This window comes from Somniosus microcephalus, chromosome 3 (assembly GCF_052327205.1).
Source record: "Somniosus microcephalus isolate GS21.2 chromosome 3, FLI_Smic_1.0, whole genome shotgun sequence".
Classification (NCBI taxonomy): Eukaryota; Metazoa; Chordata; class Chondrichthyes; order Squaliformes; family Somniosidae; genus Somniosus; species Somniosus microcephalus.
Window position 1 is genome coordinate 66364991 of NC_140989.1, and position 20493 is coordinate 66385483.

A 20493-nucleotide genomic window follows, 5' to 3' on the forward strand; every position below is an offset into this window, starting at 1 on the left:
TGCGCGTAGTTTCTTTCACTCTTTGTGAAGGTTCAAGAAAACTTTTGACCCAGAGAGTGCTGCATACATACCTTGTGATGTAGGTAATGGGCACTGCTCATCGTCAACTGCTTGGTTGATAGTAACTTTGTAGTCACTGCACAAGTGTACAGTTTTGTCTGGTTTGGACACTACCACGATCGGGGTAGCCCATTCACTTTTGTCAGTTTTTACTAGCACTCCGTTCTCTCTCAGTTTCTCTAGCTCTTCCTCCACCTGACTTTTTAACGCATAGGGGACCGGCCTTGCCTTACAATAGACAGGCTTTGCATTGAACTTGATGCAGATATGCGCGTCATACCCAGTGATGTCCTCAGAACTGTCTGAGAACATGCTTTTATACTTGTTCAGCATTGTGTCGAGTCACTTCTTTGAAGCATCTATACTGAAGATGTTTTTCCCGTCTAGTTTTAACTTTCTCAACCAGTCTTTGCCCATGAGGGTTGGCTTGTTGTTGTAGCTTGCTACAATAATAGGCAGCTTTACTGACTGGCCATTGTGCTGAACTGTACATTCCATTTGTCCACATGTCTCTAGGATTTCTCCGGAGTAGGTTTTTAACTCTGTTACTCTTTAAGTGATATTTGATTAAACTTACTCTCATATGTGTCCTTACTCATGATAGAGCAGTCCACCGCCATGTTGATACACATATCAATATATTGCTCATTGATCAAACGTTTTGTACATAAGTCTTTCTCATGACTGCTTGCATTGCTGCTAGTGGCACAGATACTATAGATGCCTAGTTCTTCAACATCAAGTGTGTTCACTTCAATATTGTGAATTCCTCCCTTTTGGTGTCACTGCTTTGCATTGCCACTAGAATGGTTCTTACCTCCTGCTTTAGATCTAGCTCTGCAAGCTGTTGAAATATGGCCTTGCTTCTGGCAGTGAAAACACTTCACATTTCTGTATTGGCGGGTCTGTGGTGAGTGATTTCCATTGCAGTGATGACAATTCACTGAACTGCTCTCACTGACATGCTTTTGACTCGGTCTCACAACTTTAGGTTTGGCGGTGGCTTTTTGACTGTAGACCTCAGCTGCACTAGTCACTTGAGTTGGACGGAGCTCCCTAGCATTCTTAGACGCCATCTCCATAGATAGGGCAATTTTGCATGCTGTGTCAAACATTAGGTTCAGAGTGTTTAGTAACTTGGACTGTGTGCGCACATCCACCAGTCCACACACAAACTTATCTCGCAACACATGATCCAAAAATGTGCCGAAGTTACAATGCAAAGACAGGTTTTTAAGAGCTACAATGTACTCACTGATGGTTTCACTTTGTTTTTGGTTTCTGGTACCAAACTTATAGCTCTCTGCTATTTCTAATGGCTTTGGCTCGAAATGGTCCTCGAATTTCTCAATAATGTCTTCAAATGACACTTCCTTTGTTGTTCCGTAGCCATCTGGCCCAATCGCTGTTAGAAAAATTCCTTTTTAACGTTCATGAATTACTTTATTTTGAGCTTGAACATTCTCATCTGCACCTAGAGTGTCAATAATCTTATTGGCCCTAAAAAAAACCTCCATCCGCTCAATATAAGAACTGAATGGTTCGCGAGCTCAGTCATAGATGCCGAGGCTTCCGATGAATCCCGTAGGTGAGGCCATGATTGTCCCGATCCCATTGTGACTCAGTGACTCAAAACGCTACCTGTGTACCTGTGAGAATCAATGCTGCTGTTGCTGTACACATGAAGGCAAAGCACAGATGATTCTGTATGAGCATTAACAGTAAAACATCACAAAAATTCAGTTTGGGTGTCACAAATACACCTTAAACTTTTCCACACAAAGGTTGAAAACTGCGTCCTTCCGTGATTCCTAAAAATGGCTTTGGGATCCCATTCTTGTCGCCAAAAATGTAATGTATGTGAGTAGAACAAATGCAGGACAGAGACACCAGTTGCTAGTTCATGTGCTTGCTTTACTAGGCCAGAGTGAACTGAGCATGCTCATACTAAACCATGTGATAATATATTACAAGTGCCTTCTTCCACCTCTGTAACATCGCCCATCTCTGCCCCTGCCTTTGCTCATCTGCTGCTGAAACCCTCATCCATGGTTTTGTTACCTCTAGAATTGACTATTCCAATGTTCTCCTGGCCAGCTTCACACCTTGCACACTCTGTAAAGTTGTTGTTGTACATGAGATTGGATCTTTGATTATAGTTAATTGGTATCTCAACAAATTGTGCAAATTATGATTCCGCCTGATCTGAATAAGGCACAATATTCATCAGGGGATTACAGTCGAACAGACGCCTTACAGATTGCCATTCATTACAGTCTTCTTTAGAGCAAGGTTATTATTATGACTATAATTAGGTTGCAGTGTTACAGTCCAGGTGATGCTAGATGGTAGTAGAGTAAAATTAATTTCATTTCATCAAATGCATTCCTCTGGTCTGTAGACTTGATTCCAACCGATTCATAGTCATTGTTTTCCAGATCACTACCTATCTCTCTTTTAATGTCTTCCTATAAGAATATATTTTAAGGCACTTTCCATTGATAGAAATATTTTCAGTTCAAATTATTTAACAGACATTTAAAGACCAAGGAATTCAAAACTTATTAGAGATTTATTTCTATCATTGATATTCAACTTGTCCACAATTCATCCCAGACTTGAAAACTGATCCCATATCTGACAAGGCTCTTCCAGCACCTCTCACACTCCTGCATAGAAAACGTTTATCATGTTCTTTCAAAATCTTTTCTGCACCCTCTCTAAGGCCATCACATCCTTCCTAAAGTGCGGTGCCCAGAATTGTACACAATACTCCAGTTGAGGCTGAACCAGTGTTTTATAAAGGTTTCTATAACCCTTGGCACACCTACCTGTCACAGACCATGAGGACCTTCTTCTTCGGGCCTGGATCAGAAGAGAAGCTTATGCGGAGCTACAAGGATATCAGTGACTACCATGCAGCATAGAACTGGTACATGCAGAGACAGTAATGGCCAGCTTGACCTCAATGTTGGCTGCTCCACCTAGCAGGCATACTGCAGTGCTGACGTGTGGGATGGTACCATCGAGTGGTACAGAGGATCAGCCTCCTCACTAGTAGCTCATGCAGCACCATCTTGACATCAGTAGCCATTAAATAGGTGGGGGGAGTCAGGTGCTGGGCTGGTCTGTCACTTCGCTTTGAGACTCATGCCAGCAACTGGCATTCCCTTTCCCATCATTTGTACCTCCTGCTTCTTAATGCCCTGCCCCTTCAGCCTTGGCTTTCTGAATTTGGTGACACTCCTTTAATTGTCCCCATCCCTTTAATTTGACTTCCATATAATTTTCTTCTCTCATCATCAGTGTGCTCCCTAGAACCATCTAAGCCTGCGACCCAGAAGTGCCTGAGGCATTTTGAACCACCCCACCAGTTGTGTACTGGGCTTATTAAGGCCATAATTTACATGGAGGTTCCCATAATCCATTTGGAGCACCTAAACAGCTCTCTAAACACTCAAATGTCCCTATAAAATGGATGCTGCATGGGAGGTGTCTTCCTTTAGGTTGGTCCTTACTCTATTTTCTATGTAGTAGTTGGCAATTTACTCCTTCTTTGCTGTATTGTTGTGGAAGAAAAAAGAGCTGTGAAACTTCTCTTCTGTGGAGCTTTACTGGGGGCTTTTTGAAGCTGTACTGCAACTATGATCGTGCCTGTTTCCCCAGCAAATAATCTTTGTCTGTTGCTTTGAGAGGAACTATAGGTATCCTTATGGGTGTACCTATTTGTTTGGAGATTCTGGAAAAGAATCACAGGAGATATGCCAGACAGGTATGTTTTCACGTTAGATCCTGAATTACGACCTATCCTTATGCCACTACCTGCCAGCACCAGGCTATCAGACTAGGACATGTCCAAATCTTGAGAAGACCATCACAGAACTATGGTCCCCTAAACCAAATCTGGAAATCCTGCCAGTGGCTGTGAAGGTAACAGCTGTATTGAACTTTCACGTGGCAGACTCATTTCAAGCAATCATAGGAGATCTCTGTCACATCTCCCAACCTTAAATGCTCACTTGCATCATGCAGGATACTGGCGCATGGTTTGTCAGGGCTAGTGACTTCATCCGTTTTCCTTTGGAAAACAGTTAGCAGATAGAAAGAGCCCTTCACTTCTAGTATTGCAATATTCTCCAGAGTACAGGATATTATTGGCTGCACTTATGTGGCCATATGCAACCCTAGCTCCAATGCTACTGCATTCAAGAACGGAAAGGACTTCCACTCCATAAATGTGCAGCTGGCGTGTGACCAGAGGAATTGAATTATGCACATCACAGTCTTTTATCCTTGTAGCTGCTGTGATTCTTTTGTCTCCACTAGTCCTATCACCATCTCGTCTTGTTTTGAATACCTCTTAATGTCTCTTCACTTCTCTTTTGTTCTCTCCCAGCCTGGCCTTCAGTCTTGACAAAGGGTTTGATCCGAAACGTTGACTCTATTTTCTCTCCACGGATGTTGCCTGGCCTGCTGAGTTGTTCCAACATTTTCTGTTGTTATTTCGGATTTCCAGCATCTGCAGTATTTTGCTATCGTTCCAGTAGACCACATATTTGCTTGCGTGACTAAAACTTCCAATGCACAACAGTTATCTTCACATGTGTCCAGTACCCTTGCCATATCAAGCCACACCTCCATTTAAACCAGGCATCAGTCAACTGCCTTGAATGCCACATCATTTCCCCCCCATTTCTATCATATGCTTCATACGAAAAGAACTACCAGGACACAATCCAAAATCAAACAACACAATTTTTATTAACACTTACAATGGGTGCTGTAGGGCAGTGTGCCCTGCCCCAGTGCATCCCCTTAGTGAAAGTACTTCTGTTTCCAAATCTTGTGCTTCTCCTAAGTGTTACTCCACTAGGAGGAGGAAGTGAGGAGAATGGCTGGTGTGCCTCTAGAGATGTAGATGGCCCAGTATCATCTTGTGCTTGGTCATTGAATGGTCCTGCAACTACAGGCACCATGGGATTGATACAATAGCTGCTTGGACCTTTGTGCTATGTAACATATTGGTAATCAATTGAATGGGATGGCAGGGAGTAATCAATATGAGTCATGGTGAAAGATATCCTCAGTGTGGCCAGAGATTTATGAAAGCAGACCACTGGGCAACAATGAGGTTGATTAAGTGGTATGTAATGGCTGTCTCAATATAATACCTTAGCATGGTGAATCCAGATAAGGCTACTGTAGTTACAGCCCAAAGTCTTGAGAACCTGTTAAGGAACCTTTGGCTGCATTTAAGACCTTCACTCTGCTGCAGAGGGCCCTGAAATTGCTATACTCTCTATGTTGGTCTGCAGCTTCACCAGGCACTCATGCAGCATTATACAGATGTTGTTGTGGACTCCTCCATAGATATCCCAAAGTTGTACATGCTACTTGGTACACAAATTAATGTGTTAATGGCTAATGGTGAACTATAAAAGTGCATTTATCTCTTCTTCTTAGGCAGTCCCTCGGAACCGAGGATGACTTGCTTCCACATTAAAAATGAGTTCGCAGGTGACTGATGAGTCCAATGCGGGACTGTGGTAAACCACTGTTGTTAGTATTGTTGTTCACTGTTAGTACTGTTGTTCACTCTTGCATATTGTTGTACTTGTCTGTGCATGCCTCAGCTGACTCCGCCCCTGGCTCCACCCTCATGGCTGGGTATAAAGGTCGCTGCTCAGAAGCCTCCGGCCCTTTTGGATACCAGGCAACCACAAGAGGCATGCTCTGTTCTTTGGTAATAAAAGCCTGTTTATTACTTTCTCAATCTCCAGTCTTTTGTAGCAATTGATAGTGCATCAATTTTATTACCAAAGTTAAATGTTGGCTGCGGATGCTGATCAACCGATGGCGCAAAACGCTGAGCAGCAGGCGCTGCTGCGAGCCCTCAGACCAACATGCCTGGACTTAGACCCCCAAGAAGCAGGTTCGTCGACTAAATTCGCACAATGGCTGCGTTGCTTTGAGGCGTATCTGGAAGCCTCGACCGTGACTCTTGATGAAAATAAACTGAAAATCCTGGCCTCGAAGGTGAGCCACCAAGTCTATACTTTAATCCAAGATGCGACGACCTACGCGGCGGCTATCGACCTACTGAAAGGGCAGTATGCACGCCCGGTTAACACGGTCTATGCCAGGCACCTTTTAAGATCTCGCAGACAGCAGCCCGGGGAATCGGTGGAAGCCTTCCTACGGGCACTGCGGGTACTCGGACGCGGCTGCGACTGCAAGGAAGTATCGGCCGCGGCACATGCGGAGGGACTGATACGAGACGCTTTCGTTGCGGGTCTAAGGTCCGACTACTCCCGGCAGAGGCTGCTGGAGAAGGGTGAAATAGACCTGACAAAGGCAGTGTCCCTCGCGCTCTCGCTCGACGCGGCCCACAGAAATATGGACGCTTTCTCCACTCATCGCCCCGCGCCGTGGACGCCGCAATCTTGGGCCATGGGACCGCCACCTCCGACTGCTGCAGCGATGTCCAAGGCACAAAAATGCTATTTTTGTGGCCAAGCTAAACACCCTAGAGCACGCTGCCCCGCGAAGAATGCTACCTGCTCCGGCTGCGGGAAGAAAGGTCACTACGTTAGCGCCTGCAAAGGGAAGACCGCTAACGCCAGCAGCGCTGCGTGCGAACCGTGGGCGCAGCCATCTTGTCCGCCATCTTGGGCTCCCCCAGCCGCGTGGGGATCGGGACCGTGGGCGCCGCCATTTTGTCCGCCATCTTGGACGCCTCCGACTTCAACCACGGGGGACCCGGACTCAACCACCGCCTCATCTGACGACCACATCGACTCGCTCGACCATACGCTGGCCTCCGTGACGCTGGACCAATCTCTCCCTCATCAACTGTCCAGGTCCATGATGGATATTACGGTAAACGGCCGCGCCACTACCTGCCTTTTTGACAGCGGGAGCACGGAGAGCTTTATCCACCCCGACACGGTGCGCAGTTACTCTCTCCCGGTCCTGCCGACGCGCCATCGGATCTCTTTGGCTTCCAAAGCCCAGTCAGCGGACGTCGGTGGCTACTGTGTAGTGACCCTTTCAGTAAGGGGCACAGAATACAAAAATTTTAAACTTCTGGTCCTGCCCCATCTCTGCGCTGCCGTTCTACTGGGGTTGGATTTTCAGTGCCACCTTAAGAGTGTCACATTAGCGTATGACGGACCCCTCCCCCCACTCACAGTCTGCAGCCAGCAGCTTTTAAATCGCCCGCCGTGCACCATTTGCAGCCTCTCCACCCTTAAAGTCCCCCCCCCCCTCCTTGTTCGCTAACCTCACCCGCGACTGTAAGCCCATCGCTACCAAAAGCAGGCGTTACAGTGTTGGGGATAGGAGCTTCATTAAATCCGAGGTAGCGAGACTCCTGAAGGAAGGGATTATTGAAAGTAGCACCAGCCCATGGCGAGCACAAGTGGTGGTAGTGAAGACTGGCGAAAAACAGCGCCTAGTTATTGACTACAGCCAGACGATCAATCGCTACACCCAACTAGATGCATACCCACTCCCCCGCATATCTGACATGGTCAATCAGATAGCACAATACCGGGTGTTCTCGACGATTGATCTGAAGTCGGCATACCACCAGCTCCCCATCAGGGCTGAGGACCGCCAGTACACAGCTTTTGAAGCTGACGGTCGGCTCTATCACTTTCTCAGAGTTCCCTTCGGCGTCACCAACGGAGTTTCTGTCTTCCAACGGGAGATGGACCGGATGGTTGACCAGAACGCGCTCCAGGCCACTTTCCCATATCTAGACAACGTCACCATCTGCGGCCACGACCAGCAGGACCACGACGTTAATCTAGAGAAATTCCTCCGGACGGCCCAGCGGCTGAATCTCACATACAACAAAGACAAATGTATGTTTCGTACTACGCGCCTTGCTATTCTTGGCTGCGTAGTGGAGAACGGAGTCATCGGCCCAGACCCCGATAGAATGCGCCCCCTTATGGAGCTCCCCCTCCCCCACTGCCAGAAAGCACTGAAGAGATGCCTGGGGTTTTTCTCTTACTATGCTCAGTGGGTGCCCAACTATGCGGATAAAGCCCGACCCCTCATCAAGTCCGCCTCCTTCCCCCTGACAGCAGAGGCCTGTGCAGCCTTCACTCTCATAAAAGGAGACATTGCGAAGGCCACAATGCACGCTGTGGATGAGTCCCTTCCTTTTCAAGTGGAGAGCGACGCATCCGACTTTGCCCTAGCTGCAACCCTTAACCAGGCGGGGAGACCCGTGGCCTTTTTCTCAAGGACCCTCCAGGGCCCCGAGATTCGACACTCCTCTGTCGAAAAGGAGGCCCAGGCCATTGTGGAAGCCGTGCGACATTGGCGGCATTACCTGGCCGGAAAACGATTTACCCTGCTCACTGACCAGCGTTCAGTGGCTTTTATGTTTCATAATAAGCAGCGGGGCAAAATCAAGAATGACAAGATCTTAAGGTGGAGAATCGAACTCTCCACCTACAATTACGATATCTTGTACCGGCCCGGGAAACTCAATGAGCCCCCAGATGCCCTATCACGTGGTACGTGCGCCAACGCGCAGGTTGATAGGCTACAGACCCTCCACAATGACCTCTGCCACCCGGGGGTCACCAGGTTCTTCCATTTTATCAAATCCCGTAACCTGCCCTACTCCATCGAGGAGGTCAGGACCATGACCAGGAACTGCCAGATCTGTGCCGAGTGCAAGCCGCATTTTTATAGGCCAGACAGAGCGAGCCTGATCAAAGCCACGCGCCCCTTCGAGCGGCTGAGCATCGATTTTAAAGGGCCCCTCCCCTCCTCTGACCGCAATGTGTACTTCCTCAATATAATTGATGAGTACTCCCGTTTCCCGTTTGCCATCCCTTGCTCGGACATGACCAGTACCACGGTCATTAAATGTCTGAATGACCTCTTCGCCTTGTTCGGTTTCCCTAGCTATATCCATAGCGACAGGGGCTCATCTTTTATGAGCGACGAACTTCGGCAGTACCTGCTCGCGAGAGGCATTGCTACAAGCAGGACCACCAGCTACAACCCCCGGGGTAACGGCCAGGTGGAAAGGGAGAATGCGACAGTCTGGAAGGCAGTCCTTTTAAACTTAAAATCTAAGGGCCTTCCGACCTCCCGCTGGCAGGAGGTCCTCCCTGCGGCGCTCCATTCCATTCGGTCGCTGCTCTGTACACCCACCAATGCCACTCCTCACGAGAGAATGTTCTCCTTCCCCAGGAAGTCCACGTCGGGGATTTCGCTACCAACATGGCTGACTTCTCCAGGTCCCGTCCTACTGCGGAAGCACGTGAGGACCCATAAGGCGGACCCCCTGGTCGAGAGGGTGAGCCTCCTCCACGCCAACCCGCAGTATGCTTACGTGGTGTACCCGGACGGGCGGGAGGACACGGTCTCCATTCGAGACCTCGCACCTGCAGGTGCTCCTGAAACACCCTCTTCGCCACCCACCGCTACTCCTGCCTACCCCCAGGACACAGTCCCCGCACGAGACCTCGCACCTTCGGGTGCCTCTGAGAGACCACCATCGCTACCTCCCATTACCCATGCTCTGACCCCTGTAGACGGCATGCAGCAGCCCCAGGGTCCGCCACCTGCTACACCTCCTCTGAACGAGACACCGGGTTCACCGTTGGATGCTGCACCATCACCGCCGCTGCTGCGACGCTCAGGACGGCTTACAAGGCCTCCTGATAGACTTCAGTACACGAATTTTTAGTGCACTTCACCCCGCCGGACTCAATTCTAAACAAGGGGTGAATGTGGTAAACCACTGTTGTTAGTATTGTTGTTCACTGTTAGTACTGTTGTTCACTCTTGCATATTGTTGTACTTGTCTGTGCATGCCTCAGCTGACTCCGCCCCTGGCTCCACCCTCATGGCTGGGTATAAAGGTCGCTGCTCAGAAGCCTCCGGCCCTTTTGGATACCAGGCAACCACAAGAGGCATGCTCTGTTCTTTGGTAATAAAAGCCTGTTTATTACTTTCTCAATCTCCAGTCTTTTGTAGCAATTGATAGTGCATCAGGGACCTACAGTCTCTGTCACAGGTGGGGCAGACGATGGTTGAAGGGGTGGGTGGGTGGGGTGCTTGGGTTGATGTGCGCTGCCTGAGCTTGGCTTACGCTTGCTCCCGGCGAAGAGACTCGAGGTGTTCGGCACTTTCCCAGATGCTTCTCCTCCACTTTGTGCGGTCTTGGGCCAGGGATTCCCAGGTGTCGGTGGGGTTGTTACACGTTTTCAAGGAGGCTTTGAGGGTGTCCTTGAAGCGTTTCCTCTGCCAACCTGGGGTCTCTTGCCGTGCCGGAGCTCCGAGTAGAGCGCTTGTTTTGGGAGTCTCGTATCAGGCATGCGGACAATGTAACCCGTCCATCGGAGCTGATTGAGCATGGTCAAAGCTTCGATGCTGGGGATGTTGGCCTGAGCAAGAACACTGACATTGGTGCGCCTATCCTGCCAATGGATTTGCAGGATCTTGCGAAGGCAGCGTTGGTGGTACCTCTCCAGTGCTTTGAGGTGCCTGCTGTACATGGTCCATGTCTCTGAGGCATACAGCAGGGCGGGTATCAGTGCTGCTCTGTAGACCATGAGCTTAGTGCCGGGTTTGAGGTCCTGGTCTTCAAACACACTCTTCCTCAGGCGGCCGAAGGCTGCACTGGCACACTGAAGGCAGTGTTGGACTTCGTCGTCGACGTCTGTCCTTGTTGACAGTAGGCTCCCGAGGTATGGAAAGTGGTCCACGTTGTCCAAGGCCTTGTCGTGGATTTTGATAATCAGGGGGCAGTACTGTGTGGTGGGGGCAGGTTGGTAGAGGACCTTTGTCTTACGGATGTTTAGTGTAAGGCCTATGCTCTCGTACGCTTCGGTGAAGGTGTTGACGATGGTTTGGAGTTCGATCTCCGAGTGAGCGCAGATGCAAGCATCGTCTGCATACTGTAATTCGATGACAGAGAATGGGACGACCTTAGATCTGGACTGGAGGCGACGGAGGTTAAACAATTTCCCGTTTGTTCTGTAAATTAGCTCCACTCCAGTGGGGAGCTTACTGAGGGTGAGATGGAGCATTGCAGCAAGGAAGATCGAGAAGAGCGTTGGTGCGATGACACAGTCTTGTTTGACCCTGGTTCGTATGTGAATTGGGTCTGTGGTGGAACCGTTGGTCAGGATCACGGCTTGCATGTCGTCGTGAAGCAGGCAGAGGACAGTGACAAACTTTTGAGGGCAGCCGAATTTGAGGAGGACACTCTATAATCCCTCACGGTTGACAGTGTCGAAGGCCTTTGTGAGACCAAAGAAGGCCATGTACTGTTGGTGTTGTTCCCTGCATTTCTCTTGTAGTTGACGTGCAATCACCTCCAAAAAATAATCATCCTATGCAGCACCTCCTGAAGAAGCACTAACAAAGCAACATTTTGAACGAGCGCTGCTCTGCCTCTGCACTTGTTTTTTTTAAGGTCCACCCACTTTTCCTTTAAGATTAACTAGTAGACCTTTAAGAGCTGCTGGAATCAGATAACCCATCTCAACATCTAGCTGCTACTAACATGTCACGTGCTAATTATTTAACTAAGCTGATCCCATAATATAGCATGAAGTCAACCTAGTGAAATGCAGAGACATCCAGACACGGAAGAGCAGTAGTATTGGTGCTGCTGTGCCTGGACCCGATCATGCCTACTACAGTTTTTAAGAACTATTTTGTCCTGCGGTTGGCATATTGATACTCTAGTGAACCATGTAAAACAACAGTAATTTGTTGAAATAAAAACAGAAAATGCTGGAAATACTCAGCAGGTCATTATTTCAGATTTCCAGCATCCGCGATATTTTGCTTTTGTATTAGTAATTATGTTGAACCATGCCACTCACCACCTGCAGGCAATAACATTTACTACCAGCGATGAAAGAGTAAGATATACAGGGATGAATTTCCGCAGGGGTTTACCTGCTCATCTGCTGTAACTTTGGTGGAAGAGCTGCGGAGACCTTGGAAAAATAGTGAAATTTAATTTCGAATATCGTGGTATTTATAGCCTGTTTTAATTTCAGGTGCATGTCTGTTCACCCTTGATCTGTAGTGCCATTTAGTATCATAGAACCATATAAGTTTACAGCACAGAAGGAAGCCATTTGGCCCATCATATATGCCAGCTCTTTGCTAGAGCAATCCAAAACTAATCCCACTAACCCACAGTCTCTCCTCATAGCCCTGTATCTTCCTTTGCTTCAAATATTTATCCAATTTTCCCCTAAAATATACAATGGTCTCTGCCTCAACTATTCTCTGTAACAAAGCAGTCCATGCTCCAACAACTCTCTACATAATGAAGTTCTGTAGGTATTCAAAGTTTATATTATGAAATTACTCCAAAATTAGTTACATGTTTCACAGTAAGGATATAAACTCTAGGGCCTTGATTTTCAGTGTGCCGTGAGGCGGGCTTTTAGGCGTGCGGGGCGCCAAAATCCCGAATTCGGGGGTCCCGACACCATCCCGCCCAAAACCCGCCTCCACGTAAGTTTCATAGGAGGCGGGTACCCGCCCCGCACTGGGACCCGCCGACCCGAGACGGGAAGGGATTAGTGCCAATTAACTGTCTGTTAACAGGTAGTTAACAGGCAGTTTTTAGCCTAATCCCTATTTTGAGGGGTGTCGTGTGGGATTCCCGACGGCTCCAAACCACGCCAGGTTAGAGCAGGCGGGCCGTCGGGTTGAAGGACTTGGAGGGGTCGCAATGTCAGTGTTCAGGTGAGTGATGGGTGCATGAGTGCAAAGGTAAGTGTGTTTGGTGTGTCTAAAGTGTAAAGAAGTTTAATTTACCTGTACTTACCTTTACAGCCTTTCTTCCTCTAGGTTTCGGGAGTCCATCACTCAGCCGGCACTGAAAGCAAAATGGCTGCGATCTGTCAGAAGTGACAGCCTTCAGCTTTCATTGCTGGTGAGAGTTCTAACTGAGTCTGCGTAGAAGGACTTAGGTTAGAAGTCAGACTGTCAGTGTTTGACAGCTTCAAACAGCTGTGAAACACTGATATTTCATCTGTCAAGACGTCTTGGCAGATGAAATTTCAGTCTGTGACGTCACCTGTTGCCGGGTGGCCCTTAATTGGCCTGCTGAGCCCGCTGGGCAGGCTCAACAAGGTCAATCAAGGGAAAATCGCGTGGATTGGCCGGACGTCGATGTAGGCGGGACTAAAACCCGAAAGTTGTAGTCCTGCCTCCTTCCCGACTGCTCAATGAAAATCGACCCCTAAATATTTTCCTGTACATGGGTTGCTTGATGCCAGTGGGGAGGTGGACCTACATGTGATTACATCAGACCTCAGGTCTACTTTTGGCAGTTTGCCCGTTAGTTCTGTTGTTCAGTAATGTTATAATGGTGTTCACATATATGAGATTGACCTGTCAAAGGTTTTCAACTATGAAATATTACTCGCGTGCAAACATTTTATCCATAGACCAGTTTTACTCTAAGATTAAATCAGTATGAACAGCCTGCCAGTCTAGGGTGTCATATTTTCTTCTCTTTGCAAATAAAGTTTTAATTGGCCTTATTTCATTGGTTTAACAGACCCAGCTCAAAGTGGAGTTTGTGCAATTTTTCTGCAAATGACTTCATGTGCTACAAATTGGTCATGGGAATGGAAAAAAATGGTCAGTTCGGATGCACTCATGAGAATTTTCCTTTCACATTAAAAAAAAAATGAAACTGGCATGTAACTGACATGACTGCCAAAAAAATCTCCAATCCAGCTGTGAAGTGTGCAAAACTTGTGCACAATGGCTTCAGAAAAATATAGAAAATGTTGTTCTTGTAAAGGAAGTTCCATGTCTAAATGATTTCAGTGTAGAAATTCCTGCTGGCAAAAGTGGAAACCAATGGAAATCGATGAGTGGGAATATATATGTAGCCTGGCGAAATGGAGCAGCACAGGACACGAACTTTCGTTTTTGGGGTTTTTTATTCTGTATTAATAACTTGGGTCTAGGTTTAGGATGAAATTGTAAATACATAAAACACAGTCGACAAAATACGGCAGTGGCTTGCTGCAAAACAGAACATGAGGCAAACCACAGGTGAAGGCAGTTAATTAACTAACAATCATTATACAAAACAAAACATATCATACCATACATTCGTATGTCCCGTTATCACTTGTCACCTCTTACAAGCAAACAGAAAGTATTAAACTCGTTCGAAACGTAGCCCCAAGGACTCAACAACAATTTTAACAAAGGTTAACACCAGCACATGGTGGGACAATCTACAAGCATCCCCGTGATATCGAGTGATTTGGGAAACAATATCACTTTAAAACTATGTCTGGCTGCACTAAATGCTGTTTTAGTTGTACTTTACGCAGACTAAGTTCATTTCAAAAGTCATATTCACCCCAACTCTCCTCAGAGCACACCCCCCACGCTGGATCTAGAAAATGGAGGCTGTGAAGAAAGGGGAGGTTCCTTTGGCATCACATGGCCTTACCTATAACCCTTTTCTCCTTTTTTCAAATTCTAAAGGGGAAAATGAACCGCGCCATCTAGTGGACTTAAATATTCACTGCATTTTCCCACTTGGCTACATATAAGTCAGAGATGTGTTTACGAGTATCTCCTGGGGGTTGAGAATGATGGATTGGCTCTCCCTGACATTTGCCTCCTGGAGCAGCTCACCTGAACTATCCTGCTACGTAAGGTAGAATTTGTTCAATCATTTTGAAAGGGTAAGAGTTTACCTGTGTGAAGAAGCTGGCTGAGCCTGGTGATGCTCTTTTCATGCCAGGCTCTATATCCACTTGTGGCTAATGCACCTGGGAATTCTATAGTTTGTCAGATTGCAAAAAGGGCTGACTGACCTAGAGGGATCCTCAGTCATGCTTTGTCCTCCTTCCAGATAACTAGCATTAGTGTTACTATGTGGTCCTTCTTTATTCCCTCTAGCCTCCTACCAGAATACATGAAGGACAGTTTAGACAGGAGAGTCTTTTAGTTAGAAAGGTAGCTGAAGCTTTCATTATCAGCAGCTATATTCAGGTGAAGTGTAAACTATCTTTTATGTAAAGCATTTATATAGCACCTTTTTAACGTAGTAAAATATCCCAAGGCACTTCACAGGAGCGTTATCAAACAAAATTTGACACCGAGCCACATAAGGTGATATTAGGACATGTGGCCAAAAGCTTGGTCAAAGAGGTAGGATTTTAAAAGGGGAAAGAGAGGCGGAGAGGTTTAGGGAGGGAATTCCAGAGCTTAGGGCCTAGACAGCTGAAGGCACGACTGCCAATGGTGGAGCGATGAAAATCAGCAATGCGCAAGAGGCCAGAATTGGAGGAGTGCAGAGATTTCAGAGGGTTGTAGGGCTGGAGGAGGTTACAGAGATAGGGAGGGATTTGGAAAAAAAAGGATGAGCATTTTAAAATTGAGGAGTTGCCACATAGGGAGCCGATGTAGCTCGGGAAACACAGGGCTGATGGGTGAATGGGACTTGGCGCAGAGCTTTGGATGAGCTCACGTTTATGGAGTGTGCAAATTGGGAAGCTGGCCAGGAGAGCATTGGAATAGTCGAGAGCATTTCATCAGCAGGTGAGCTGAGGCGGAGCAGAGACGGGCGATGTTATGGAAGTGGGTGTAGGTGGTCTTTGTGATGGAGCAGATGGATATGGGCCATGAATATGGTAGCGGAAAATTTCCCTTTAAATATGGTTTGTAATGAAATTGGGTATATTGAGTATTAGGTATAAGTACAGTGATTGGATTTATAGAAATTCCTAATTTGAAACTGGACTGAATAATTAATACAATATGTTTAGAATATCATATGAGTAATACTACAAGTAATTAATTGGACATCTTTCTCCACATACCCAAGAGTAGAGAGCACTACTTTGATTTGTGAACAAAATGCAATGATTGTATTTCAAAGTATCTAAGGAAAATCATCCGATAACACCAACAGTGTTTTACATTTGTTTTAATTGCAAACTGTGACAAGTAGACACCCCAAAGACTAAATAAACAGTTTCCAAAAGCTTCCTAATAAAACAGACAGTACATTAGATTAAACCAACGAGAATTTCCTATGTTTAACTCTGCTACTTTCAAGTATGTCTCTGGGGTCTATGTAACATTGGCACTATTTTTAAATTTCAGTTGTGTTAATCCATCTCATTTTTGTAATTCCTAGATGGATATTATCAGCAATTTTTAAAAGTAACTCTTAACTGTTTACTTCATCAAGTAGCATTTTTTATGCCTCCTCATAGGGTAAAAATCTTTGTTTTGGCAGGTTAGCAGCAGGAGCAGGGAGCTGTGAGACTCCTGCTGACTTGCATTCCCACCACAACCTCTGGGTTTCCACCATCGTAAGCTCCTGCCCACACAGTGGGGTGCCTGTTGGAGCCCGCATGCACAGAGAAAGACATTTCAGGCACTGCTGCAGCTGGTTAAGGAGCTGTAGCAATGAAGCGAATACTTTTTGTTTATTACTGACAGACTGCATTCACGGTGCCTGCATTTATACTTTGGAGAATGAAAAAGTACAAAAATTCAAGGCAATCAATATTCTTAAGTTAAGCTCTCATTTCATATACAACTCAAAGAAGAAAAGTTGGTGTTAGATGAAGAAGGCTGGGAGGAGGCTTGTGTGGAGCTACCTTCCCCAGGGAAGAGCTGTCCAAAACACCTGATAGAAGAAGGTCTGTCCTTTTACAAATGTGCCACTCCTACTGTAATCCTCCAGCTCAATCCAAGTGGCACTTACTGAAAGTCAAATAAACTAGGATACTCTCTCAGAGTCTATTAAAGTCTGTCACCTAGCCCATGAATTAACAATGATGGGATATGTAGTTTCTGTCAGAAGACTCACATCTACCATAATGTAACCAGGGCCAATTCTGGAGGTATTAAGGATTGTAATGACATTTGTGTACGGTTTTAAATTGGATCTCATGGGTTCTGTGGGATGTCTGTAGAAAACAGAGATGAAAAGCAAATGTTGTCCAACATCTCTTCATCTATTCTTAGTCCCTCTCTTCAATGCTGTACTGTAGCAAGATTTTCTTAGCGGGATTATCCGCATTATTCAATGTCAAGCATGGATTCTTGTCCATTAATAACTATAGAAGCATGTGTGTAGCTAATGGTGGTAAAATGATGAAACCTGGGATGAGGGTCGGGTCTCCCTAAATGAGTTTGGATCTGCTAAAAAGAACAGAGTTTTGCATATTCCATTGTCTCGCATCAGCAATATTCAGCAGATCTCAGCCTGACCACATTTCAACCTCAGTCCAAACAGCTCCATTCAACACCAGAAACTAAAGGCAGCAGAAAGCAAAGAGTAGGGGTAAAAAGTAGCTATTCACAGTGGCCAAAGGTGGGTAGTTCACAATTTATATTAACGATTTAGACTTTGGAATCAAAAACACAATTTCTAAATTTGCGGATGACACCAAATTGGGGGGGATAGTCAATACTGAGGAGGACAGCAATAAATTACAGGAGGACATTAATAAACTTGCAGAATGGGCATATACTGGCAAATGAAGTTCAACACAGATAAATGTGAGGTATTACATTTTGTTAGGAAGAATAGGGAGGTCACTTATCACTTGGAGGGTGCGTGTCTAGGTGGGGTAGAGGAACAAAGGGATCTCGGAGTACAGATGCACAAATCACTAAAAGTTGCAACACAGGTTAGCAAGGCCATAAAAAAAAGCAAACCAAGCACTAGGGTTTATTTCTACAGGTATAGAATTGAAAAGTAGTGAAATTATGCTAAACCTGTATCGAACCTTGGTTAGACCACACTTAGAGTACTACGTGCAGTTCTGGTCACCATATTATAAAAAGGATATAGAGGCACTGGAGAGGGTGCAGAGAAGATTTACAAGGATAATACCAGAAATGTGAGGGTATACATATGAGGAAAGGATGAACAGGCTGAGTCTCTTTTCTCTTGAAAAAATAAGGCTGAGGGGTGACCTAATAGAGGTCTTTTAAAATTATGAAAGGTTTGATAGAGTGGATACAAAGAGAGGATGTTTCCACTTGTGGGGAAGAGCAGAACTAGAGGCCATCAATATAAGATAGTCACCAAGAAATCCAATAGGGAATTCAGAAGAAACTTCTTTACCCAACAAGTGGTGAGAATGTGGAACTCGCTACCACGGAGTGGTTGAAGCGAAAAGCATAGATGCATTTAAAGGGAGGCTAGACATATGAGGGAGAAGGGAATAGAGGGTTATGCTGATAGATTTAGATGAGGAAAGATGGGAGGAGGCTCTAGTGGAGCATAAACGCCGCCATGGACTGGTTGGGCCGAATGGCCTGTTTCTGTGCCGTATATCCTATGTAATCCTATGAGTCGGGGTAGAATATATTGACTTATTTATTTCCTGAGAATTATGAGCGTATTATTTGTGCAGTAAGCTATGCAGGCAGACTGTCTTCTAGACCAGAAGCAGTGGGAATGGGGGAGTTTGGAGGAGGGGAATTTTATCCAACCCTGCTTGTAGCTGGATCGAGAGCCAGAAGAGGCCAAGGCAAGTTTAAGTTTTTAATTTTTTCTTTGTAGGCCAGGAGGAACAGGAGTGTTTGTTCCTCCAGGCCTCACAAGGAAACCATGGGCCTCCTCTGCTCCAGGCTTCCTTCCCCCGCACCCCCCCACTCCCAACCGTGATTGGCACCCATCGTTGGGTACCTGGTGGCGGCCTCCTGCCGCCTGAATTCTTGCTCCCACCTGATGGCCAGACAATGGTTCGCAGCGGCTTCAGGCAGAAGTTCAATCTACCTTATGCAAATGAGGCCTGGAAGCTAAAATATTTCTGGTCCTCGTGTGTCAGCCTGGATTATTTGTTCAAGCCTCTGGAGTAGGGCTTGAAGCCACAACCTTCTTAAGAGATAAGAGTGCTGCCACTGAGCCAAAGCTGACACCTATGTGAAACTTGGGAAATATTTAAAGGATTTGTATGACATTCAGTAATATTAGCAGATTTTATTGCATTGTATGCCCTTAACTTGAATAGGGTAACGTCACCTTAGCCCTTTCCAAGACGATTTTACTACCTGCCAGTAACTTGAGTATTTTCTTACATTTCGACTTAATTTGTAAACCTTTTGCATGATGTTTCATGTTAGACCTCCTAACAAATTTTAAATGCTCCTGCTTGAAAACTTCATAAAATGTCCCCCCCCCTCCGAAAAAAATATTGAAGATAAATATACTGTTTCAAATAATGCATTTACAACCATAGAATTTTACAGCACAGAATGAGGTCATTGGGCTAATCAAAAATTATTTCTACTGACCCCGCCCCCCCCCAATAGCCTTGTATCTTAGGGCTCGATTTTAACAGCCCTGAGGAAGCGGGTTTGGAGGTGTGTCAGGTGCTAAAATCTGAAAAATGGCATCAGACATCAACCTGCCTCCATCCCGCCCCCATGCAATTTTCGTGAGTGTCTGTTCAGCTGCTGCAAAATTGACCTGACTCCAACCGCTGGGACAGGTAGTTAAGGCAGTTAAGAGCTTGTTAACTGCCTTGATAATCCTATTTTCAATAGAGGTTTCCCATTTTCGTGCCTCTGGCTTCTGTTTCCCGTCGTTTCAGAAACAGTCCTGCTGCAAGGAGACGAGTTGGTGGAGGACATGATCTGTGGTCATTATTGGTGCAGAACTTTAAAAGCGCACCTGTAACATGGCTGGCATTCAAATGCAACAACTTTGTTGTTGGAAGTTTGGGAAAAGATTTTGCAAATCTACTGACCTGACTGGTCAAGCTGACACACATCTGCTGTTTGAACTGGTTGGGAATAATTTCAGGCCACTTTGAGTGTGCGCTTGCAAGCTTCTTGCCTCAACTGAAATCTATAACAACGGGATGGGAACCATTTACATCCTCTCATCCTGGTCGTCCGATTCGGAGGAAGAGCAGCGCGGCTTAGTGCTGCCGGATGAACAAGTGACTCAGCGCACAGCCTCCTTGGAGGAAGATGAAGAGGACGAGGAGGAGGATGAGTAGGAGGATGGGGAGTGGCGCCTTGCGGGGCCGGATGTGGCCAATCCAGCAGCAGGCGACCACATTGATGGCCGTCAGGCAAGGGATGCACTCATCCATGCCAGATTCACATGAGCTTACACTTCAAACACAGGTGGCTGGCAGATGGAGATGAAGCTAAGGTCAAGATTCTTAACACACCATACATCATCTGTCCAATAAACGGTGCTTTCCGATCATTTTCACCACCATCATTATAAATGGAATTAGCCCATAGCCCTCACTGTGCAACTTCCATTTCCCAGAACACACAGACCAGAGTCTCAACTGTTTGCCATCACTTTTGTTTAATGACATCACAAAAGGAGGACACTCGATAATTTACAGCGCAATAAAACACCCATGTGACTACTCTTGTAACTATCTGGCCTAGAAATTCGGTTGG

General features: G+C 46.2%; 2 protein-coding genes across 3 annotated transcripts in view; both read left to right on the forward strand.

Annotated features, from left to right (window-relative positions):
• hhat (hedgehog acyltransferase) overlaps window positions 1-20493 on the forward strand; it is a 390783-nt gene that overhangs the window by 276014 nt on the left and 94276 nt on the right. The gene's annotated exons all lie outside the window — the stretch shown is intronic.
• LOC147121114 (uncharacterized) lies at window positions 5606-9676 on the forward strand. Its single transcript, XM_085977630.1, has 2 exons — window positions 5606-6939; window positions 9280-9676. The coding sequence occupies exons 1-2, from the start codon at window positions 5887-5889 to the stop codon at window positions 9361-9363; spliced, it is 1137 nt and encodes a 378-aa protein (XP_085833756.1). The 5' UTR covers window positions 5606-5886; the 3' UTR covers window positions 9364-9676.